The sequence below is a fragment of the Polypterus senegalus genome, chromosome 9, assembly GCF_016835505.1.
Source record: "Polypterus senegalus isolate Bchr_013 chromosome 9, ASM1683550v1, whole genome shotgun sequence".
Classification (NCBI taxonomy): domain Eukaryota; kingdom Metazoa; phylum Chordata; class Cladistia; order Polypteriformes; family Polypteridae; genus Polypterus; species Polypterus senegalus.
The window spans coordinates 179,379,048-179,405,453 of NC_053162.1; the positions used below are offsets into that span (position 1 = coordinate 179,379,048).

Genomic DNA, 26,406 nt, shown 5'->3' on the forward strand with positions numbered 1-26,406 from the left:
GCGCGCGATCGAGCGCTCGTGGGCAGCTGCGGGGAAGCTGGGTGTTAGGCCAACACCTAGACGTTGAGTTGAGGTTGCTCCCGCTGAGTGAGCAGGTAGCGGGAGTGCCTAGAGGAAAGCGACTGGCCGCATGAAGGCCATGGAAAGGCAGCGGAAGTCGGGAGACTTGGTGGTGGGAATCCCCAACGTGAGCGACCTGGCCGTTGTGGGAAACCAAGTTCTCCGGGACTGGGATGAGTGCCATACCGGCCAGGGATCGGGAGGTCTCCAGTCTCGTGCGTGTGTTTCAGGAGGGCAGCTGCAGAGAGCGTCTTGCCTGCTGCGATGCCCAAACGGGATTAGCAGGTGAGACGCTAACAGAAGAGCACCAGATTTGTTTGTTGTTGTTTTAAAGATTGCTTCCACAAGAAGATTTTAACCTCTGGTTTTAAAGGATTGTTTTTTTTATTGATTTTTAACCTTCACGTGTTCTTTTTATGAATTATTTATTTAATGAATTTTGAAGAATTTGGAGAGTACTGCACTATTTATGAACACTGTTTTTGTTTTGTTGATTTTTAATAAAAGCACTGTTGCACTTTTTGTATACCTTCCCCTTGCTGGAATTATTTGCCTCCATTGACTAGCTCACTCGGTTACATTATCGACGGTGTTGGGTTCGAGTGCTTCCAATAGCAATGGGAGTGTGGAGCCAGAACCCACATCGTCACATAGGGAGATTATTATTATCACATTTTTAGCCAATACCTTTATTTAGAATGACTTGCGTGATCAGGATATAACTGTTAATAGAGCCACACTAAGTGACACATTGAACCTTCAGTCGTGGGGTTTAAATTCCAGTGCCCTAGTTACCATACCACGCTGTCTGCTGCAATTTGCAAAGTACCATCCAGGTTTGGTTCCTGCCTCACACCTAGTGCTTTTAGGATAGAAGCAGGTTCTACAGCAGTGGCCTAGAGACAGAGCAGGTGAAACCTGCTGAGCAGGGAATGCAGCAGGTGATGGCACATGGGCCAAGATTATTTGCTTAAAGATGCAGTTAAGCGATTACTTAACAGAGTCAAATGAAGAAAATGGAGAGATGGTGTTAGGTGAAGTAGTGTAGCAAGAGTGGCGAGATGTACAGCGTTCAATGATGGTGTCATTTATGGGGAGAAAGAGGTCAACCAGAGCCAATTGAAATTCATTTGAGGATGTCATTAATTATTAGCCCCGTGACCTGGGTTTAGAATAAAGTCAGTGTCCTCCTTGCATTTTGTAAAAGGTGACTAAAGGAAGTTGGCTGTACAAAGTCTGGCATTAAAATTCCCAAACTTTGAAGGGCAGTCAGCCAACCTGAGTGAACCCAGAAAATGGCCATGAAACTGGCAGACAGATATCGTTAATTATAATATTGCCAGGGTGACACAGAATAATTGACCTTCTTCAAGTCAACGTTTAATAGATGTCTGAGGTTGTGTTCCAAGGGGCTGAATGTTTTTATAGGCACTGCAGCCCACTTGGCATTGCAACCCCACAAATGAGCACAACAGTAGTGATCTCAAAAAATGCACATGCCTGCCGTTTAGGGTGGCACGGGGGTGCAGTGGTTGGTGCTTCTACCTAACAGGACCTCCATTCTTGTATTCAGATCTTCTATCAGGTTTCTTTCTGGGTGGAGTCTGCATGTTCTCTTTGGATTTGCTTGGATGTTTCTCCCACGTGTTGTGTTGATTGGTGTTTCGAAATTTTCCCATTTCATGATTTATTCTAGCCTTGCACTTAATGATGTTGGGGTAAAAGATTTGGGACCCCGATGAGCTTTAAATGAGCTAATTGGTTTTAAGAATACTGTGTTAAGTCCACCCTGTAACTGCTCTGCAGTAACTTTTTAAAAAGCAACTTGTGTATGTTTTCCTCTTGGATGACAGACTTTGTGCTCAATGAGTGTCTGTAAAAATGTGTTTCATATCCACAATTCTACTTGCTGTTATATTTTTCTTTTTCTTTATATTTTTTATATTTTATATTTATATTTTACATTTTTCTTTAATATTTTATGTCACTGTCCTGAACAATACTGTAAGGGCTCATTTATACTTCACGCGAATGCATGCTGCAGCGGACGCTCCTGCTACGCAAACGTTGTAGTGTTTATACTTGCGCGCGTACTTTACGTAAATCTGGAGGAGTCCACCAGGTGGCAGTGTGAGATATTATCACGGTGAGAACATGTTCGGCTTCTCTGTGTTGTGAATTGCCTAAAACACCTATTAAATTCCGATAACACCTTACCGCAATATCTGTGAAAAGGATGTTTATTGATTAAATCCATCAATCCAGGGATGTGTCCATTCCAACAAGCATTGGGCACGACTGAGAAACAATCCCTGGACGAGGTCTCCGCTCATCGCAAGGTGAATACAAGCACACATACACTAGCGTCATTTTAGCGGCACCAAATCCCCAAATCTGCTTATCTTTGGAAGGAAACCTGAGCACAGTGTGGAATACAAGCAGGAAATACCAGCAACGTAACTCCCCGAGAGACAGCAGTGCTATTGCTCCGCCACCGTGTCACCCCCATGTGTGTAATTATTAACAGTATTCATTATTTAAATGAAATTATATGTAAAATGTAACATGCACACTTTAATGCATTTCATCATGAAAGTGATATCAAGTATGAATCCAAAGATTCTAAATGTGCAGAGAGTTGGAATATCATACATTTAATTTGTTCTGTGTGGTGATCTTTTGCTGCTTGCCGCAGCTGTCAGGTCCAAGATTAAAAACTGGGATGACGTTTACGACGGTCTGCTTTAATGATAAAGTAAACTACGAGGTTAAAGTGGACAATTCGAGATTAAAGCCGAAATTTCCACTTTAATCACAAAATACACGTTTTCACCGTGTCCTTTATTTTTTTCTCAGTGGTTCAAATATAACGCTATACATTATGTTGCTGTTGTTAAGTTGCAAAAATAAAAAAAATTAAAAAGACGACACAAAAGATGGTATGTGAGACTTTTAAAATGTATCGTGTCATTACATTCGGGAACTATCTACATGTGACAGAAAGCCTCTATGCCGATCCTACGGGATGGATGCTTCGATGTGGTGAAGCAAAATGCCGACATACAAATGCATTCGTGGTGCTTTTATATTCAAGCGTCGCATATTCCCGATCGTAATGACACGATACATTTTAAAAGTCTCAGTGCCGTCTATTTTTTTTGCAACTTCACATCGGCAACATAATGTATAGCGCTGTATTTGAGCCACTGAGAAAAAAATAAAAGACACGGTGAAAACGTGTATTTTGTGATTAAAGTGGAAATTTCGGCTTTAATCTCGAAATGTCCACTTTAACCTCGTAGTTTACTTTATCATTAAAGCCGACCGTCGTAAACGTCATCCCAGTTTTTCATCGCTACGAGCTTCTTGTACCTGACAGCAGGTAAAGTAAAAAAGTAAAAAATAGACGGCACAAAAGATGGTATGTGAGACTTTTAAAATGTATCGCGTCATTACGATCGGGAATATGCGACGCTTGAATATAAAAGCACCACGAATGCATCTGTATGTCGGCATTTTGCTTCAACACTTTGAACCATTCATCAAACAGCAAAGCCCGCACATCGATCCCCGAAGGATCTCCATAGAGGCTTTCTGTCACATGTAGATAGTAAACAGAGACTCTGACGTCACGTTCCGACTTTTAGCACACTGCGCCCCCCGACTTTTTGCTGGTACTGCAACTCGCGCACGCGTCGCGTTAATTTCTGAGGACCTGCTCAGAGGACGCGTGAAATGAACGCTGAGAACGCGTGACAGCCATGATGCGGTGTATAAAGTATAAATGAGCCCTTAAAGGCTCCATTCACATGTGCATGCTAAGTTTGGCACACAGGGGCTCAGCATTTAGAATTGCCAACCAAGCATAGACTGGATAGCCAAAGACAGCCGGAGGATTGTATAGTCCGCTTAAACACAGTACAGTATTTCTGTCCTCTGTCAGTACAAAATCTTCATTTCTTGTTGGGAGAATGAGAACCGGCATGTAGGCATTATGTTATTTCTGTATTTTGTGGAGGAGGAGTTCAGTCCCTACCTGCCCTTGTTTGGAGACAGAGAAGACCAGTAAGTGAAGCAGACAGTATTAAAAGGCTTGGACAACAGCGAAACCCTTCGAAGCTGTGTCAGACCTCCGTCCAAAAACCCTCTCAGCGTGGGGACGATAAAATGGCAGACTGCGTAGATCCAGATTCCCACACCTGGATAAAAGTCTGACATATGCTTCCCGTCTGTAACCGCGTCAACCGTCAGTAAATGTAAGCTAAAGTATATTTTTCTCATGTGATTCTTATACCGCCGTAATCACGATGGGAGGGATATCGCCTTTTCTGTCATATTACTATATTGTTTAGTTACTTAATGTGCCGCAATTTCAAAAGAACACATTTCCAGAGAGCTAATGCCTCCAAAGTAAACACTTGCTCAACTTCATGGTGACTTAAAAAAAAAAAAAAATTAACTATGCAGCACATGATCCCATGTTTAATCAATGGAGCTTATAACACAATCCACAGATGTACTGGAGCTTAAAATCTGGAAACATCCTGACTATTATGAAGCCATACTAATTTTTTTTTGATTTGTTTTTTTTTTCTTTCCAGCCACTGATGATGTGGTCAAAGTGGAGGTGTGGGATGTCGTGGATAAAGGTAAGGAAATCCTGTAGAAGGTAAAGTCCGCTATTGCTGTTGCCATCTCCCGTATGTCTGTCTTTCTGTGTTGGAAATGCATTTTTGTAGACCTGATGAAAAACCAAAATCCTGATTCTCTTTAAGAGAAGGGAGGCAGTAGGATGGGGGTTTTGGAGTGGCTGGTGCTTGTAAGCCTTTTTCCGTTCCATTGAGCCAAGCTGTGCTGTGCTAAGATGAAGATCTGTGTTTGGAATAGAAGCTTCTGTGCCCTTCTTTTCCCATCCCATACTTATAATCTCAGCACAAATGAGAATAATGGGAGACTACAGACAGAACAAATCAACTTTTTCATTTCTTAGACAGCAGGAAACCATTGCTTTTGAGAGTTAAGCCAATAAAAATCATAAGTATACCTGATCCATGCCAGTTACCGCTGGACTTGCCGATCTTGCCCAACTCTGGTCTGTTGATAATATAAGAAAGCTAAATGAGTTGTAGGTATCTGGTGGAGACTCTGCCCCCAAACACGCACACAGTATTTTGCAAATCCAAACACTTCAGCAACAGTTCATGGTGTGATGGATGGCCGGCTTCATATTCCGGGCCTCTCCCGAGAGCATGGCCGGGTCCCGAATTCCAGCAGGGCCTCATGGACTATGTAGTTTTTATGTGCAGTCCTGCTGGATACCTTGGAGACCACTGGGAGTCGCTGTCGGGAGGCCAGTAGACTCATTTGTGCACTATGACCCGTAAGTTCGTCACATGAAGAGCGACGGGCTTCCGGGGTGAAGATAAAATACTCTTTACCCTGACCCCGAAGGAATAAGGACTTGTGGACTGTTGGCCAGGAACACTTGCGGGTCAGGGAGTATAAATGGACTGTGGGAGCTCCCAGACGGCGAGCTGAGCTGGGTGGTAGGAGGGCAACGCGTATGGGAGTGAAGGATTGTTGATTATTGATTTATTATTGTGTGTAATTGGTTTATGAGTAGTGTGGAGTGGAGGGTGCTTGGTGCACATTATTATAATAAAACAAAGAATTATTTCACTTTTACCTTGTGTCTGGCGGTTCAAGGGAGCGATAGCGCCCCCTACTGTCACACATGGATAGAATAGACAGCACTTTATATATGACTGATTTAATCAGACACAGATAGACAGAAGTAATAATAAACCGGATAATGCTACAGCTTTCACTAAAGTTTGCAGTGTACAGATTTGGATTGTCGTCACAATCTGAAGTCGGTAAAACACAGACTTGACAGACCAGCCCAGAGCTTCCGAGTTGGAAATCTGACATAAGGGGGCATTCCAGTTGAAAATTCTGACTAGGAGCTTAGAAATTCCGACTTCCCATTTCAAATGGAATGCAGCTTTAGTCAGAGTCTATGGCTCTGAACAATTTTAATACTCTGAGTGCACTGTCAAGACAGACGGCAACTCCAAATATCATGCAAGGGAAAAGGCTTCTGCCCCTATACCCAAATCCTCATATTTTACTAGTTGTTACCTCACTAGCCACGATGATATGCGGTGCATCTAAAAGAATGTGATAAACTGGGATGCTCACTAAAATACAGGCACCACACAGCTTGGCTCTGTGGAAAGGGCTTTGTGTGTTTTGGGGTCTAAGGGATAAAGGGAAGGTGGGGGTGGCTTTAGTAGTTGGAGCTGAAAGTGGAAAGCAACAGTTAACTGGAAAAACAAAAATTTTGCTTCCTGTAGACTTTTGGGTGTATCTTTTGGATTTTGGCCTGTTAATCACAAAAATTCATCTTTATGCTTTTCCCTCATGTACTATTTTATTGTGATTCCTTTGGTTTTTTTTTTGCTTTGCGCCCTCCCCCACCCTAACCTATCATCTATGAGTGGGGAGCGAAAGCTTTAGATTCATCAAAAATTTCAGTCGCTGGTTTTCAAAAGATTCCAACGTTTTAAGGTCCCCTGATATCGAAAACATTGATATCTCGATGATGGGTGTCTGTCTGTCTGTCTTTGTGACACAGTTTCTTGAGGACGGTCCAGAGCGAAAGTGGCTGGATGGAAAAATGCGAAACTTAAGCCTGTTATGAGGTAACAATGTGCTGATTAGTTTTTGAGCCAAATAGAGCAAGACAAGGAGGCAGTCTAGAGGAACCCTCAAATGAATTTTTGATAATATCTCGAGAATTATGGAAAATAGATAGATACTTTATTAATCCCAAGGGGAAATTCACATAATCCAGCAGCAGCATACTGATACAAAGAAACAATATTAAATTAAATAGTAATAAAAATGGAAAAAATAAAAATAAAAAAGCAGACAATAACTTTGAGTAATGTTAGCATTTACTCCCCCGGGTGGAATTGAAGAGTCGCATAGTGTGGGGGAGGAACGATCTCCTCAGTCTGTCAGTGGAGCAGGACGGTGACAAAAGTCTGTCACTGAAGCTGCTCCTCTGTCTGGAGATGACACTGTTAAGTGGATGCAGTGGATTATTCATGATTGACAGGAGTTTGCTTTGTGCCCGTCGCTCTGCCACAGATGTTAAACTGTCCTACTTTACTCCTACAATAGAGCCTGCCTTCTCAACAAGTTTGTCCAGGCGTGAGGCGTCTTTCATCTTTATGCTGCCACCCCAGCACACCACCGCGTAGAAGAGGGCACTCGCCACAACCGTCTGGTAGAACATCTGCAGCATCTTACTGCAGATGTTGAAGGATTCCAACCTTCTCAGAAAGTATAGTCTGCTCTGACCTTTCTTACATAGAGCCATCAGTATTGGCAGTCCAGTCCAATTTGTCATCCAGCTGCACTCCCAGATATTTAAAGGTCTGCACCCTCTGCACAGTCACCTCTGATGATCACAGGGTCCATAATTCCATGCTGTAATTCTGCAATTATTGATGAATTCTTCTTGTCACTTGCTATCATAATGACTTATTTTATAATCAATAACATAAGAGCATTAAATACACATAAACCCGAGCGAAGCCAGAGTTCAGATAACTTGGTTCCTATAGCTCAAAGACTACTGACACTCATGTCCAAATTTTTGTGATTTCCTGTCATATTATCAGTATACATATACAGGAGAGATTGAACCTTTTCAGTTTATGCAAATTGAGACAAAGGTGACATAACTGAAGTTTTTAAAGTAATGAAAGGAATTAGTGCTGTGATTGTAGACTGTTTGATGAAAATGAGGTCAACAACCACAGTTGTTGGGTAAATTATGCACAAAAATTGGAATCTTTTCTTCATATACGGAACTATAGAGACGAAGCAATGTGGTGGACAGAAGAACTTTAGGGACATTCAGAACTTGACTTGATGTTGTTTTGAAGGAATTAGGCAGATAAGGTTGATAAACTCTGTTGTTCTGATAAACAGTACAACAACTACATCTGTGGTGATTTAAAAGTGGTGGCACTGCTACTAGGAATTAGTGTTAGATCGATACAAAAATTTTGTCTTCAGTATCGATATCATCTTTTAGGACATAAGTACCATCGGTTATGAAGCAAATAACAGATAACTCCAAACCCCCATCTTACTCCAGCCTCCCTGTTGTGCCATGAAGTTCTGTTTGCAATGGGTCGATGATAATCTGTCTTGGGGTTGGGAGTCCCCCCGTGAAGTTCATGAAATGAATATTTTTCCACAACTGCAATAGTGAGTGTCGAGGGCATTGGATATTAAGAGGAAAACTGAAGTTTAATTCCAGTACCAAATATCCAAAATGCTGGTTCTCTACTAGGAATGTAGCTTGTATACTGTCTGTATACCATGTCCTGTTGTTTCATGTGTAAATGGGACAGCCGTGCTCATTATAATAAAACTAGCTGTGTAAGCCCATGCTGTAAAATGCTTGGTGTCCTAGAAACTATTAATCGTCTGGGGGAAAAAAATTGAAATGCAGAGTCAACGGTTTCGTTTTGTGCACGTACTCGCCCTGCCTATAAACAGATAAGCGAGGTTTTCTCTCGTTTGTCTTTCCTCGCAGTTTCACTTTGATGACGGAGTCGCTTTCTTTCAGCTTCTTGCTGTAGCCTCTGACGTCTTTCTTCTTCCGACTCGTTAACTTGGGGCCACCTTGCCGGCTCTTTGAGCTTCATGCTGTAGCCTCGCACTTCGGGCCAGACAGACAGACAGACACACACGCTTCCACGCATAGACCTTTATATATAAGAAGAACTGGCTGCTACATATGGGCAGAAAAGTGTGGCACATAAACCACTTATCGATTCAGCAACAACATTTTTCCCTCTCTCTCGCATCAAACTCATACTGATGAAAGTTTTGTGAACGCAATAAACAAAAAGGTGCAGGATTTCAGTATTTGAGAGAGGTGTTTCCACGAGTAACTGATTCCAAGGTTAACGAAAGGTTTTTTCTTGGTCTATACATCAGACATGACATCAATGACAAGTGGTTTGAACATCTGCTAGTGGGGCCAGAGGAAACCACATGAAAGACATTCAAGGATGTTGTTGAGAATTTTCTTGGCAACTACAGATCACTGAAATATATCCAGCTACTTGATAACGTGCCGTAATTGCATAAATTCATAAGCTGTAGTGCAACATGTTGCTAATAATGCATTTTCTGCATTCACACTTGGACCTCTCCCTTGACGAATATGGGGAAAGTTGGAATCCCTTAATCCTGGCTGCTGTTGGACACGTGAATGAGAAGCTTCAGATGCTTAGTATGAATGAAAATCAGCAGAAAAACATTTTTAGCTCAGTTGAATTAATATAATGTGTCAGGATCATTAAGTGGTTAAACACTCTAAATTCAATAAAAGTTCATTTAATGTTTCTCCAAATTCCTTTGTGATAAGTCAATCTGAAATTACATTTGTGTTCAGCTTGAAGCTGTACATCATTAACACCAGGAAGCAAAATTGTTATCCAGTGTTAGTAAAGAGCAAGAGGTGAACAGTGCTCCCTTGTTGATGGGCTGCAATGAGCAGTGCTTCTGCATGACCACTAGCATAGGCTATGTGCCTCTTTTGGGTGTGCAATGTGTGTTAGTCGGCACCGACTGACTGACTGATTGATTGATTGATTTAATGTTATAACTAAATAATGCAGGTGTGGTTCTACTTGGGGGATTTCGGTGCTTGTGCATGGCCGCAGAGTGAGGTGGGGCACTTTCCTTGCATGGGCACGGTGATGAGAGCAGAGTGGTGCTTTGGCAGCATTGGTGTTTGGTCATAGAGAGAGGTTGGTGCTTACACATGGGCGCTGGGACTTTAAGCACTGCTTTAAACGCCCTATAAAAGTGAGAGCGCTGCCATCATCACCGGTTGAATAAACATTTTCTGGGATAACCCTTGTTAGCTGGTTGGCCTTTAGATCTTTTCCTTCAATTCTCCACAGTCCTGGGCCACTGTTAGAGTGAGATCCCTTTTCTTCACAATATCCATCACCACCTCCTACCAAGTCTTCCTCAGCCCCGCCACCTCCATCTTAGTTCACTTCTTCACAGAGTCATCTTCTTCCTTTGGCTTCACAAGCCCAGGCAACCTCAGTCTGTTTCTCCTCCTATTGCTCCTGCTTCAGTACTTTCTGTTAATTCAGAATTTGTCTTTCTCTAACTCTCTTGACACTCCACACATCCTCCTGATCATTCTCATCTCTGTTCTTTCAGGTTTTGGTTCATTTTAAGGTTCTATCGATCATACTATTACTCACAAAGCTTTCATAAAAGCTTCCCTTCAGTACCATAAAGACTATTTGAGAGTCCCGGGAGTTTCTTCTACACATCTCTTAACCCTCGGTATCACTGCTGTGCCCACATCTCTGCCTTCACTGAATACTTCACCTAAGCACCACAGCTTCCTTACGTTCTCTGAAGCTGCTCCGTTTCAGATATCTACATTTACTATAGTCCATTCAGAAAGTATTCATACTTATTCCGTTTTTTCACATTTTGTGAAAGAGTAAATGACAAAGTGAAAAATAGGATTTTTTTCATATTTATTACAAATAAAAAAGCTGAAATATCACATGTATCTAGACCCTTTACTCAGAACTAAGGTGTGGCAATGATTCTAGCCTGGAGTCGTCTTCAGTTTGACGCGACAAGAATCACACACCTGGATTTAGGGATTCCCTGCCGTTCTTCTCTGCCAATGCTCACAAGCTCTGTCAGGCTGGATGGAGACCGTCCTTGGACAAGTGTTATCAGGTCTCTTCAGAGATGTTGGACAGGGTTCAAGTCCGGCCACTCGAGAACATTCACAGTGCCGTCCCTAAGCCACTCCTGTTTTGTCTTTGTTTTGTGTCCTGTTGTAAGGTCAACCTTTGGCCCAGTCTGATGTCCAGAGTACACTGGGAGTGGGTTTTCATGAAGGATATCTCTGTACTTTGCTCCATTCAGCTTTCCTTCAACGCTGTTTAGTCTCAAAGTTCCTGATTCTACCACCTTCATGCTTCACAATTGGAATGGCATTCCGCAGGTGATGAGCGGTGCCTGCTTTGCTCCAGATGTGAGACTTAGGAGTCCAGACAGATCCATCTTTGTAGTATCAGATGAGAGGATCTTGTTCCACACAGTATAAGAGTGAGGTGTATTTTTGCAAACTCCAAGCTGGGTGTCATATCCTTTACTGAGAAGATAGTTCAGAATGTCCACTCTGCAATAAAGTCCTATTAGGTGGAGTGTTGCAGTGGTGATGGTCTTTCTGGAAGTTTTCCCAATCTCCACACAAGTTTTCTAGAGCTCAGCCAGAGTGACCATGGGGTTCTTTATCAGTGCCCTTAAGCAGGCCCTTCTTCCCAGATTGGTCAGCTCTAGTCAAGGTTGTGGTTGTTCCACACGTCTTCCTTTTAAAATAATGGAGGCCGTTGTGCTCTTGCCAGTGCTGCAGAATTATTTTGTATGCCTTGACACAATCCTGTCTCTACGCTGTGCAGGATATGCCTGAAAGGCCACCTATGGGACCTTCTATAGACCGGTTTTGGGCCTTTCCTAATTGGCCACAGATGGACTGAAAACATCTAAATAGATAGGCAAATTAAATGAATAGAATGGGGTACACCCAGGCCAAAGCAAAAGGGTCTGAATACTTGTGTCAGTGTGAGGTTTTAGTTTTTTGTTTTTTTATGAATTTGCAAAATGTCTAAATTCCCGTTTTTGCTTACTTATTCTTGGGTATGGAGTTTTGCTTGACGTGGAAAAAAATGAATGTAAATGATTTTAGCACAAGGCTGCAGCATAACAAAATGTGAAAGTGAAATGTCTGAATGCTTTGCATGTCACTCGCGTTCAGCATTCATTTTCCTTTCGCTATGTGACATTCCACACATCCATCTGATCCTTCTCCTCTTCTCATGTCAGATATTTGTGTATATTTGTTTATTTGTTTGGTGGGTTTGGTGACCGTGACAGAAGGAGCAATGGTTGCTTGAGTACAGGACAGGCACAGCAGCATTTATGGCTGCTGAGTAATATGAAACGGAGTGGTGGCTCTGTTGAGGGCGAATGGGGGGGCTTAGTTTCCTGTGCATGCCCTACGGAATGGCTTGTGGTATGGCTGAGCTGAAGAGGTGCACGGCATGGGTAGTTGGGGTTGAGGCGAGTCTCTTCGTCTTGGGTTGCGTGGTGTGGTGCCCATGAGCCTCCTTTGCTTCTACCTGCAGCTCTCATTGCTTCACTGTGTCCTTTCTGTTTGCTTTTGTTTTCTCATCTTGTCTTTTTTCTTTGTTTCCATTCTTCTCCCTTACCTCCTTTTGCTCAGGTCACAAGTTGCCTCATCCTGATGGCCCTGGTGAGAGCTTCATCGGCTTTCTGCCTGCTCCGTGTTTCATTTATCTGTCATGGCGTCCTTGTGCATAACTCAGAGCTTCTTCACCTGCAGCAGCCACAGACTGCCAAGTTTCTTCTCAAGTCCACGCACTCTCTTTTCTTTTGGCTTAGTCACAGAGTAGACAAAAAGTGATGCTGACTCAGGCGAGGAGGCCTCGGCAGCAGTAGCCAGTAAATAAAGGCGTGTCGCCGATTGCCATTCTGTGCACACCCATCTGCCTTTACTCATCCACCCACCCTTGCAGCGTGGACAGTGCCTGCTTTTTTACTGCACTGCTTGGCTGTTCAGGCTTTGTGTCGTCTGACTTGGCATCTCCTTGTCGGCTGTTCAACATTTTTCATGACTGTAATACAGAGTATAATTTCATAACTGTCGTTTGTAGCACTGAATTTATTAGCAGATAATGTTCACAATACTGATTGACTGAATTTAAGCCCCAACTTGGTCAACTCTCCATGTGGAGTTTCCATGTTGTCCCCATTTCCATGTAGGTTCTTCACCCATTACTTCAGTTTTCCTCCTACGTTTCACAAACACGTGTAGCTTTGGTTTACTGGTGACAGTACGTAAATGTGCTCTGTGGTGGACTGGCATCTGGTCCACGGTTGGTTTCTGCCTTGTACTTAACCTCCCTAGTGTTAGACCCGAGCATCACTCAGGCTATGAAAACAACAAACAACAAATGATGGAGCTCAAAGTGCTTTACATGATGAAGAAAAAGGAAAAAGACAAAATAAAATTAGGGAACACTAATTAACACAGAGTAAATGTAAGGTCTGATGACCAGGGAGGACAGGAAAAAACAAACAAAAAAACTCCAGACGGCTGGAGAAAAAAAATAAAATCTGCAGGGGTTCCGAGGCCACGAGAATACCCATCCAACCCCCTCTAGGCATTCTACCTACCATCAGTGACCTCACTCAATCCTCATGGTACTCAGGGTTCACATGGAAGAACTTAATGATGATGGTCAGGTGGACTTCTGGCCTTTAATCCATCAATGTAGGGACATCACGATACTTTGATTAGGTGGTGGTGGCATAGATCACCACCACAGAAAACCGGAAAAAGAACAGAAGAGAAAGTAGGGGTTAGTGCGGATTTCGGAGCCACCATGAATGATAATGATAATTCATTGAATATACAGAGCACACAGAGCTGCTTCCTCTTCTTCTTTCGGCTGCTCCTTTTAGGAGTTGCCACAGCAGATCATCTTCTTCCATATCTTTCTGTCCTGGTCATCTTGTTCTGTTACACCTGTCACCTGCATGTCCTCTCTCACCACATCCATAAACCTTCGCTTAGGCCATCCTCTTCTCCTCTTCCCTGGCAGTTCTATCCTTAGCACCCTTCACTCAATGTACTCAGCATCTCTCCTCTGCTCATGTCCAAACCAACACAATCTCGCCTCTCTGACTTTGTCTCCCAACTGTCCAACTTGAGCTGACCCTCTAATGTCCTCATTTCTAATCCTGTCCATCCTTATCACCCCCAATGCAAATCTTAGCATCTTTAACTCTGCCCCCTCCAGCTCTGTCTCCTGTGCCACCGTATCCAACCCATATAACATAGCTGGTTTCACTACCGTCCTGTAGACCTTCCCTTTCACTCTTGCTGATACCCGTCTGTCACAAATCACTCCTGTCACTCTTCTCCACCCACTCCACCCTGCCTGCACTCTCTTTTTCACCTCTCTTCCACAATCCCCATTACTCTGTACTTTTGATCCCAAGTATTTAAACTCATCCACCTTTGCCATACTCCCTGCATCCTTACCATTCCACTGACCTCCATCTCATTCACAGACATGTATTCTGTCTTGGTGGTTCTACTGACCTTCATTCCTCTGCTCTCCAGAGCAGATCTCCACCTCTCCAGGGTCTCCTCAACCTGCTTCTTACTCTCGCTACAGATCACAATGTCATCAGCAAACATCACAGTCTACAGGGACTCCTGTCTAATCTCGTCTGTCAACCTGTCCATCACCATTGTATATAAGAAAGGACTCGGAGCCAATCCCTGATGTAATCCCACCTCCACCTTGAATGCATCTATCAGTCATACCACAGACCTCCCCTCTGTGAGCATACAGAGGATTAAACTAAAATGAAGCTATCAGAAAGCCATGTTAAAGTAATGTGTTTTTAGCAGATTTTTAAAGTGCTCCACCGTATCAGCCTGGCGAATTCCTATTGGCAAGCTATTTTAGATTTGAGGTGCATAACAGCAGAAGGCCGCCCGCCTCACCACTTCTTTTAAGTTTAGCTCTAAATTGCTAACAGCGTTAGTCAGGTGACTGTATAGGCGTGTCTTGCATAAGCATCAGGCCCGAGTGTCACCTTTCTTCTCCTAGCCTCATAATGGCGTCTCTTAAGAAGTGCTTTTCAGCAGCCCAGGTGTTGCACTCTCTTGACAGTGATATGAGCAGTGATGATGAGGAGCCTGTCATCAGCAGTGATAACGAAGTGAATCTGTCTTCAGGCAGTGAAACCGAAAGTGATTCTGATGAATCCGAAAGTCACGCTCACGTTTGGGTTTCTGTTGAGCCTGATTCAAATAAAACCGGCCACCTCATTTTGATTTTGTGGGGCAGCCAGGAATAAAAGCGAATGTTGACAGCCATGATTCACTTATTTACTTGAAGTTATTTCTTGATGCTGACATCATCGAAAGAACTGTTGATATGAACCATTATGCTGAAGAGGGTCGGGTAAATGATTTTCCATTCAAAGGAATACCACACAAAAGACCTATTTTGTCAGTATAGGTAGTATTAGCATTATTACCGTTAAGTTCTCCCGCGGATAAGTCAGGGCTTGGTTTTACCGTATAATTTTGGGTATTTTATAATGTCGGTGGTATAAGTCGAATGTGGAAAACTCACACTAATGGTCCAAGGGATTATAATAATAATAGTAAATTTTATTTGTAATGCACTTTATATTTTAGCAATCTCAAAGTGCTACAGAGTGTAAAAAAAAAAAAAATAGAATAATAAAACAGAAGAATCAATGAAATACTTTAACAAAATGGCTTTTTAAAAAGATAAGTTTTTAGGCTTCGTTTAAAAACATCAGTCGACTGTGGGGCTCTCAGGTAATCGGGAAGGGCGTTCCACAGCCTGGGCGCCACAGATCAAAAAGCCCTGTCACCCATACTGCTGAGCTTAGTTCTGGGGACTTGAAGGGTATTAGTGTGTACAGAGTGAAGGGTACGTGAAGAGGTATGAGGGGTAAGGAGTTCCTGTAAGTAAAGGGGGGCATATCCATAAATGCACTGATGGGTGAGAAGGGAGACCTTGTACTCTATTCTAAGTGGGACAGGGAGCCAGTGAAGGGTTTTCAGAATGGGAGTGATGTGATTATAAAGCCCACCTGAGAGGGTAACCACCAAGCACACGGCCTTTTTTTCTATGTATTGTGCCTACGTGACCACACAGTATACCCAAACTATTCCGAAGCGATGTTTGAACTGTTTTGTGTTTTTTGTATCTCACACCCTCATACACCTTAAACGTAAGAGCATCCCTTCTCAATGATGGAGCGTTCGATCAGAAGAAAATATGAAGCTGGTTTTAAATTAAAAGTCATTGAAGTGGCGAAAGAAATCGGTAACTGCGTTGCTGCAATAAAATTTGATGCGTCTTTGAAACTGCTGCGAGATTGGAGGAGGCAAGAATATGTAGTGAAGCCTCATCTTGACTGCTGTGTGCAGTTTAGGTCTCCGGGCTGCATAAAGGACATAACAGCACTAGAGAAGGTCCAGAGAAGAGCGACTAAGCTGATTCAGGGGCTACAGGGGTTGAGTTATGAACGAAAGATTAAAAGAGCTGAGCCTTTAAAGGAGATGAAGAGCAGACCTGACTGATGTGTTTAGAATGATGAAGGGAATTAGTCCAGTGGACCGAGGCTGTTATTTTAAAATGAGTTCATCAAGAACACGGGGACACAGTTGGAAACTTGTGAAGGGTAAATTTCACACAAACATTAGGAAGTTTTTCTTTACACAAAGAACGATAGACACTTGGAATAAGAGACCAACTAGTGTGGTAGACAGTAAGACTTTAGGGACTTTTAATACTCGACTTTGAAAGAAATAAGAGGATAGGACTGGCAAGCTTTGTTGGGCTGAAGGGCCTGTTCTCATCTAGAGTGTTCTAAATAAAAAATAAAAAAAAAAAAAAACAAAATATAAGGTTTAAGGGTCACATTTTTGAATGGGCGTATAAGTCGGGGCCTGATTTTATGATCGATTTTTCAGGTTTCAAGACCCGACTTATATGTGAGTATATACAGTTTGTGATGCCTGCACTGTACCACATAATTTACTTTTATCACAGATGATGATATTATTATTATTTTACTTTTTACACCTCTGAGTTTCTGACTTACTACTTTAGTGTTTTGCACGTTTTATAGTAGAAAGCTAATAGTTAATACAAATGTCATTTTTCAAACCTCAAAGTGCAATGCATTTTACGTTTTTTTGAGGGAAAAGTGTAACGCTAAAGAGGTTAATGCTGCAGGAACAGATGCCAGCTGACATAAGAAGTTTGATGAACGAGAGGAGACCATTCAGTCTGCGTGTCACTTGTCCAGTTTGCTAAAACCTAAGTTGTCCCAGTGTGGCGTGCTGACATTTTTAACAGTTACCAAGATTCAACTTCATGTTTGTTCCAGATTCCCACCACTCTTTATGTGAAGGAGGAGCTGACTTTGGTATGAAGCAGAGTCAAGTCCTTCTTTATTTGATGATAGCAGGCAGTGTTGCCCAGAGGTTAAAGAATTAGAATTAGAATTAGAACAATCTAGACAAGAACAGGCCATTCAGCCCAACAAAGCTCGCCAGTCCTATCCACTTGCTTCCTCCAAGAAAACATCAAGTCGAGTTTTGAAAGTCCCTAACGTCTTACTGTCTACCACACTACTTGGTAACTTATTCCAAGTGTCTATCGTTCTTTGTGTAAAGAAAAACTTCCTAATGTTTGTGCGAAATTTACCCTTAACAAGTTTCCAACTGTGTCCCCGTGTTCTTGATGAGCTCATTTTAAAATACAAGTCTCGATCCACTGTACTAATTCCCTTCATAATTTTAAACACTTCAATCATGTCACCTCTTAATCTTCTTTTGCTTAAACTGTAAAGGCTCAGCTCTTTGAATCTTTCCTCATAATTCAACCCCTATAGACTTGGAATCAGCCTAGTCGCTCTTCTCTGGACCTTCTCTAGTGCTGCTATGTCCTTTTGTAGCCTGGAGACCAAAACTGCACACAGTACTCAAGATGAGGCCTCACCAGTGCATTATAAAGGTTGAGCATAACCTCCTTGGACTTGTACTCCACAGATCGTGCTATATAACCTAACATTCTGTTAGCCTTCTTAATGGCTTCTGAACACTGTTTGGAAGTTGATAGCTTGGAGTCCACTATGACTCCTAAATCCTTCTCATAAGGTGTACTCTCGATTTTTCGACCGCCCATTGTGTATTCAAACCTAATATTTTTACTTCCTATGTGTAATACTTTACATTTACTGACATTAAATTTCATCTGCCACAAATCTGAAGCCTGTCTGCTATCCAAGTCCTTCTGTAATGATATAACGGATTCCAAATTATCTGCTAATCCACCTATCTTGGTATCATCTGCAAACTTAACCAGCTTGTTACTTATATTCCTATCTAAACCATTTATATATATTAAAAATAGCAGCGGCCCTAGCACTGACCCCTGTGGAACACCACTCTTAACATCGGCCAGTTCTGATGAGGTTCCTCGCACCATCACCCTCTGCTTCCTGTGTCTGAGCCAATTCTGCACCCATCTAAAAACATCACCCTGAATTCCCACTTCTTTTAACTTGATGCCCAACCTCTCATGTGGCACCTTATCAAATGCTTTCTGAAAGTCCAGGTAAATAATATCATAAGCTCCACTTTGATCGTATCCTTTTGTTGCCTCCTCATAGAATTCCAACATGTTAGTAAAACACGACCTCCCCCTTCTGAACCCATGCTGACTGTTCAGAATAACTCCTGTCCTTGTCATGTGTTGCTCAATCTTATCCTTAATAATTCCTTCCATTAATTTTCCTGTGATGCTTGTTAAGCTTACTGGCCTATAGTTGCTTGGATCTGCCCTGTCACCCTTTTTATATAATGGGATGATATTTGCCATTTTCCAGTCCTTTGGAATCTCTCCAGTGCACAGTGACTTCCTAAAAATATGTGTCAAGGAGGGGGCTCACATTTCAGACCAGCAAATGTTTGAAAGTGTTTTAAAGTTTTAATTCGGTCAGGGAAGAAAGAGCTCTCACTTCCTCGCCATATTATTGTGGAACTAAGGAAAATTCTCCCTTTTTTCTTCAGTGGGAGCAGAGTGGCTCAGCAGTTAAACAATGTGAAACCAATGGACGTCCACTCCCACTTTAATAGGTTCTTTATTTCAGAGCGGGTTTGGGGCCTCCGTTTTGTTGGTGGGTGGTGGCCTGTCATTAAATAAATAGAAACTTTCACTTATTCTTTAAGTAGTACTATTTAATTTTATTTTTATATTTCTGTCTTTTTTCTTTCTTCATCCTGTAAAGCACTTTGAGCTACATCACTTGTATGAAAACATGCTATGTAAATAAATGTTGCTGTTGTACTGTACTTCCAGTTTATATAAAGGTTTCTGTTACAGAGTCATGTCCTTTTAATACTTTAGCAATTGGAGTCCATCAGTTGCTCTATATTTATATTTGCTTCACAATAAAATTCCATTTTCCTCTCTAAGTCCTTCGGATATTTGAGCCCACATTTAAATAAACAGGAACTAATGGGCTCCAGGCTGTAAGCCAAGTTATGTCCTCTGAAGTCTTTCAGGGGCAGTGTGACTCAGCAGTTCCACCAGCATGATGCCATGCAGCCCAATATTTAGATCCAGGATCCATTAAGCTGTCACTCGGATCTCGGAAACCAGACTCTCTCTGCCCACTCAGCTCAGCAGGGTGTTCAGCCTGAGGCCTCCAGACTTCCCATAAGACAGCACCACTAGGATGAGAAGGCCTTACCCAAATCAAGCATCATGCATTTTGGAAACCGGTTAGAAGGTCTGTCTGTGGGTAACAGAGGTTCCGTTAACATGTCCGTTTCTGTGAATGCTAGTTCTAGCAGCCTTGTTGGCTGGTGCTTGAATCTGGCCCCTCTTTTAAATGTGTAAAACTTTGTGTCTTTTTTGGCTTCATTTCCAGGCAAAAGTAAAAAGCGAGGAGAAGGATTGAAACTGGAGAATGAGCCTCAGGAGGTGAGAATCCTGCTTCAGTATCCTGTTTGATTCAAATTTATTTTGCTGTGAAGAAATTGTGACATGATTTTTATTTATTTATTTATTTATTTTTTGTAATCTGGTCCCTGGGGGGAAAAATAACAATCGACACATGGCGTAACATTCAGGTGTGTTCAGCGACTGATAACTGATATGAAAGCTGGAACATTTCACATTTTTTGTTTACTTTGTCCAAGTGTCAGTTATTACATTTTTGCTTATTAAGTAGTTTTGTAACAATGAGTCCTATTCAAAAGTAATACTGATAATAGAATTCAATTCCATGTGTTAGAAGACTCTGTTTAATTATGTTCCCTTTAACTGCACAGAACTACAATGGAGTTAAAAACCGAGCACAGTGAGGCTGGTGGTGGTGGTGGTGGTGGCAGCTCAGTGGCTTTCATGCACAGAAGATTACAATTCAAGTCGTGTGAAAATGGCATCGATTGATGTGTGTTAGTGTTGGAAGTTCTGTGTCTAACTGGTGTTAATTTTTCTTTAACTTTTTGAAATTACAGTAGAACCTCGAGAAAAGCCAAGCAAAATGACACCTTTTATTGGCTAACTTGCCTGAAGAAGGGGCCTGAGTTGCCTCGAAAGCTTGCATATTGTAATCTTTTTAGTTAGCCAATAAAAGGTGTCATTTTGCTTGGCTTTTCTCTACATTCATAATGGCTAACACGGTACAACAACCTAGTACTACAGTAGAACCTCTGAACACTAAAGTCTCCAGACTCGAGCGATTCAGAACACAAACGGGGCGTTTTTTTTTTTTTTTTTCGTGCCCAACCTCAAACAAAAACTCAGAATATGAACATTCTGTTAAAACTTGTACAGATCAAGACACTGCCGTGAGGAGCAGAGACAAAGCCCAACAGGCCTACGCACACTGTATATGCCTATGACTCGGCTGAAGCTGTGCTTTCTGTAAACGTGTTATTTTTTTGGGGAGGGCTTTGCTGTGTAAATTAACTGTCATGGCCCCTAATAAAGTTAGCAGTGCGTGTAGCAAAGCAAACAGGAAGCTCATGCATGCTGTAGCTGACCTAAAAAAGGAAATAATAATGAAACATGAAAGTGTTCATGTGTGTCCACACTTGTGGAAGAGTTCTGTAAGTGTATTGGTATAAATAAGCAATTATTTGAGGGTCTGCAACGGATTAATCCTATTTACATAATTTGTCATGCAGAAATTCACTTCAAAACTCGACCAAATCAAAACTTGACCAGCCTTCCAGAACGGATCAAGTTTGTGTTCAGAGGTACCACTGTATACCCAATAGAGTTGTATCTAATAATTAGCAATTGAAAAATCTCTATTAATACAAAGTGACCAATACTAGTGTCAATATTAAACTAGGAAAGGAGATAAGGAACTGAAATAAGTACCCTGTCTAGCTTTTAATATCAGTAAATATTTAATACTAGCTGTCCCACGATGCTACGCTCACGTGGTAGTGAAACGGGGCAAACTTCAAAAATAAATAAACAAACAGGTATTGCTAGCTAAGCGGAGGCAAGATATGCTCCAATATATGGCCAGAGGTAACGCAATTTGAACGGAAGCTGGTGCGTGAGTGAAGAGGGCCCTGCCTGGCTCCCCACTCCTGACGTCACGCCTCCCTCTCCCCTCGGCCCGCAGCCCCTGTCTCTGAGTAGTGCGACAAAATTGCTCCTGCAGGCGAACTCTGATACTTAGTGCGATGAGAGAAGTCACAAAATCAACCGGAATGTTCAAGCAAACTATAGAAAAAATCTGTTAAATAGTTCTCTCATGAAAAGCAGACGAACAGATGTTAGATTTTATCTATCTATATATGGATATATTTATAGGTATATAGATGTAGAGAGAGAGAGAGGTATAGAGATATAGATAGAGAAAGAGGACATCTGAGTGACTGTTGGATGAGTAAAATATGAAAATGTACACAATATACAAGTACAAGCAACCACTCTCAAGGTAAAATTGAAACAGTAATCTCATTCCAGGCTGAAGTCCCACAGAATGTGTTCTCACCTATGAATTGCTCTTTGATTAAGAAAAATGTTCGATTTAATTTATTATCATTATACCTTTATAGCATGGGTGTCGAACTCCAGGCCTGGAGTGCCGCAGCGGCTACAGGTTTTCATTCTCACCCTTTTCCTAATCAGTGACCTGTTTTCACGGCTAATTCACATTTTAATAGCCCTGTTAGAAGGATTCAGCCCTCTGAACTGATTCGTTTCCTCATTAAAATGCAGCCAAACAGAAATGAGACGTGAAACGAGCCAACAGATGACCAGCTAAACTGGGGCTTCAAACTCCAACCAGTTTCTTAATGAGAAGCCAGTTCTTGCTGTTAATTAAACTCGTTATTTAATTCCACGGCTTGTTGCTGCTCTCGTTCTGCCACAGCTCACATTTCCAAAACTGTTTATTTTCTGTTTTTCATACGAACATCGTCAAAGTGTTTTGGTGAGTTGAGCGATAAACCTTACTGAGACCTTCATCTTTCTTTATTTTCAGATATTGTGTGATGTGGTGGCTTGTTTTGTGTCTCATTATTGTTTGGCTGTTAATTAAGGAAAAAGAAACAACTAAAGGGCCCGAGTCAAGTGAATTAAAAGAAGTAATCAGCAGCAAAAACTGGTCACTAAGAAGATGCTTAGAATGAAAACCTGCAGCCACTGCGGCCCTCCAGGACTGGAGTTTGACACCCCTGCTTTATAGCATAATGAAACGCATTTTTTGCTGTTCCCACTGCACAACATGCCTAAGCACATTTTCATAAAAGCTTCAGGTATGATGCAGACAATGCCCAAAATAAAGTGCAAAGTACAAGACCATGAATGATAGGGGCCTGCAGGTAGGCTATTTATCTTATTCAAATACCCAACGACAAACAGCAGCAGTTAATAGGAGTGGTCATTGTGGTGTAGATTAAGGTATTGAGGCAGTCAAACAGATGGTTTCAATTTTTTATTAGCAAATAGGACAATTTATTTAAAAATATAGAGTTTTTTTTTAAACAGTGAATTGGTTAACTGGCTACATTAACCTGTAAAATATGCAAATATGTAAGGCCTGTTTTGAAACAAAAATATGTGATTATACCATACCATTTTCTAAGCCTGCTTAATTCCAAGCAGGGTTGTGTTTGTGGGGGCTTGGCGCCTATCCCAGCATGCATAGGGCGCAAGGCAGAAACAAGTCTTAGACAAAGGGTCATTGCATTACAGGGTGAGCACACGCAAACACACATCCTCGCCAACATCAGAGGCCAATTTAGCATCGCCAGTCCCCCCAATCTGCATGTCTTTGGACTGTGTGAAGAAACTAGAGCAGCAGGTGTAAATCCACACAGATGTGAGTAGAATATGCAGACTTGACGCAGGGAGGTCCCGGGACATGAACCTGGTATTCCTTATGTGAGGCAGCAGTGCTACCACTCTGCCACCCAGGTGTGAGTATTGTGTCAGATTTGACTTGGTAGCCTGTCAATAAAAAAATGAGTCAAAGGCTACAAGTTGTAGCTGCTCATAAAAATAAATCCTAGCATAAAGTACAACTGGAAATTTTAAAAAACCTTGAGGAGGTTGTGCATTGTTTCTTGCGACCCCGTCTTGCCTTTCTTAGTGTCTTTGAGACCCAGTATTGCCAATGGCAGTAACCCCCAGTTGAGATTCGTGACTGAAAGTAATCTGGGGTTGGTGGGCAGTGCTCTAGAGTGCGACCAATTTGGTCGCACGTGCGACCTAATTTCTCAATGGTGCGACAAAAAAAAAAAATCAAAGGTTGCACCGGTGCGACCAGCAGTTCGAGGGGGAAAAAAAAACGAAACTCCATGACTCTTAAAGTCTCCCTGTTGTTCAACAACAGACACACATTAGGTCCATATCGTGGTCTAAACCAATTAGAGATAGTGAAGGGCGGATCCCGGCCCCCCCTCTGATTGGCCGTGGTCCAGATATTCCTGTACGTGTGTGTACGTTTGAAAATGCATGTGATGCAGTCAGACAGAGAGGTGAGTAGCCCATCAGGTAAACGGTGGATGTAGCCGCGGATTATGAGAGAAGATGAAAAGAACGATTGACAGCTTTTTCGTTAAGAATGTTAAGTTAGGGCCTGATCCGTCCGAAAAATCATAACCAATGCTCTGACACGGAGCCATCAACCTCCCAAGTTATAGCAAGCCCTGGTCCGGAAACGGTATTAGATAATGAGCCACATACGATCGAGTCCGAGCCCACTGAAATTAAAAGGGGTAAAGTGTATACATTTCGAAAAGAGTGGCTTGACCAGTTTCCCTGGCTAAGATACAGTAAAGCCGATAATATAATACACTATATTTACTGTAAAAAGTGTGGGAAGACCATGGCCGGCAGTACAATACAATACAATACAATTTATTTTTGTATAGCCCAAAATCACACAGGAAGTGCCGCAATGGGCTTTAACAGGCCCTGCCTTTTGACAGCCCCCAGCCTTGACTCTCTGAGAAGACAAGGAAAACTCCCAATAAAACCTTGTAGGAAAATGGAAGAAACCTCGGAAAGGCAGTTCAAAGAGAGACCCCTTTCCAGGTAGGTTGGGCGTGCAGTGGGTGTCAAAAGTAGGGGGTCAATACAATACAATATACACAACAGAACAATTCCTTATGACAGCATAATAATAAAAATTTTAGAATTACGGTTTAACAGTAGATGATATGACATAATTAGGTTTGGATATTTTTAGAGTCCTGGAGACCTCATCCATCTAGCTGCATCTCCATTTGGCCATGCCACGGCTGAAACGTTGCTCCGCTGAAAGGACCCCTCTTTCCCATGATTCTTGTGATCCTCCATCAGGGATGACTTTACCATAGGCAGGCAAACAACTTGGCAGGTGGGCCGTGGCACCAATAGTAGTGCATTTGTGACTGGTTCTAATACATTTAGAATTGAAACGCTGAAAAAGCACAATGCATCTATAAAACACATTGCATGCCGCGATAAATGCACTGCTCAAGTGTCCCCTCTCCCCGCTGCCTTTCAGTGGCAGGCAGCAGCAAACAGATCCTCAGACGAGGCCGAGATGATAATTAAGTTTAACGTTGCTTACAATATTGCAAAAGAAGAACTTCCCTTCACTAAATTCAAGTCCGAAGTAATTCTTATGAAGAAAAATGGCTTGAAAGTAAACCCGACGTACAGCAATGATGTCGCGTGCGCCCAATTTATAGGAGTCATCGCAGATACATTGAAAAAAAAGACGTCTGTGCAAATTGCGAACAGTGCGTACATGGCATTCCTGATCGACGGAGACACAGATATCGCCACAAGGGAATGCGTCATTGTGTACGGTCGTATCTTGCGGAGAGGAAGACCGGTGAATATACTTATTGGACACATTGAGGTCGAGCATGCTCATGCCCAAGTCTGGAAGATTTTGATGCTAGAGAGAGTGTGGCCAGCTGGTTTAGTCAAGGCCAAAGATCAAGAAGGCCAAACTACAGGAGTTGGCCATCCGAGGGGCATGTGACTGCAATGGAGGATAGTCCATAAGACATTGAGCCATGAGATGTTCAGTTTAAAGTCCTTAAAACACTTAATTTAGATTTTCTTTTTAGTTAATTTATCTTGAGATTTTTTAAGTTTAAATTTCAGCTCAGTAAAGCACTTTAAGCACCAACACTTTTTCAGTAAGTTACCTTTCTTGTAGAATTGTGCTTGCCTTCAAATAAAGAACTTTATATTGACCAGATTGTTAATTAATCATTTACAAGTCAATATTGCCTATATAGACAGCGATTAAAAAATAAATAAATAAATAAAGTGAACTTGTAAAACTGTGGTGTTAAATGTGATGCGGTTGAAAATTTGGGTGCACCTAACTTTTGTGCTGGTGCACCTAAGAAAAAAAGTTAGGCGCACCAGTGCAACCAGTGCAAAAACTTAGTCTAGAGCCCTGGTGGGGTTGGAGGAGCAATGTTGATTGGTTAAACTGCCCATGGCAACTTATCACAAGACTCTTCGCACACCACACGTAACCCTTTACCATTGAATACAATCTGTTCAAATATCGTCAAAGAGTCACTAAATTTGACTTGCCCAGAGTATTTCAGTCATGTAAACTGCAGCTCCATTCTGTAAGTCTGACATGCCCTACGACTAGAAGTCACTGAACACTTTTACAAGTAGCAGCAATTTACAACGGGTGTTACAGGCTCAAATCAAACGTATGTTTTTAATATATAATAACTTGGGGGCTCTGCCCCTTGTTCGCCAATCCCCGGACCTGTGCTACGCGCTAGCCTCTTTGTGGTTTTGCCGCTCGCATATGAGGATGCGGACGTACAATTTAAACACATTGTTCTTTTCATGGGAATTGTTACATACACATAATAGCATTATTTTACATTGCAGCGAGTAATTAACCATATTAAAAATAGTAAAACGTAATAATTTGAAAGTAAATTATGTTTCATGTTGTGTTAGTTATTCGTTGTGTAATACGATTTCGTTCTGTTTGGCTTTGAAATTAACACACAAATACTTTTTAAACTTACACTTTCAGTAAAAACAATTTTTTGAATTAAATTTTCATCAATATCGCATTGAATTTTGATTCTGTGTTTGGACTTTCATC

General features: G+C 41.9%; 1 protein-coding gene across 4 annotated transcripts in view; it reads left to right on the forward strand.

Annotated features, from left to right (window-relative positions):
• Positions 1-26,406, forward strand: part of LOC120536074 (rab-like protein 6) — a 126,241-nt gene that overhangs the window by 23,499 nt on the left and 76,336 nt on the right. For 2 of the 4 annotated variants that reach the window (XM_039764426.1, XM_039764425.1), the window contains exons 4-6: positions 4,662-4,709; positions 12,422-12,451; positions 19,720-19,772. In XM_039764426.1, the coding sequence (XP_039620360.1) occupies positions 4,662-4,709; positions 12,422-12,451; positions 19,720-19,772 (131 nt within the window). Of the gene's footprint in view, positions 1-4,661; positions 4,710-12,421; positions 12,452-19,444; positions 19,579-19,719; positions 19,773-26,406 lie in introns of those variants that run through there. The other 2 variants (XM_039764427.1, XM_039764428.1) reach the window with 2 other exon arrangements.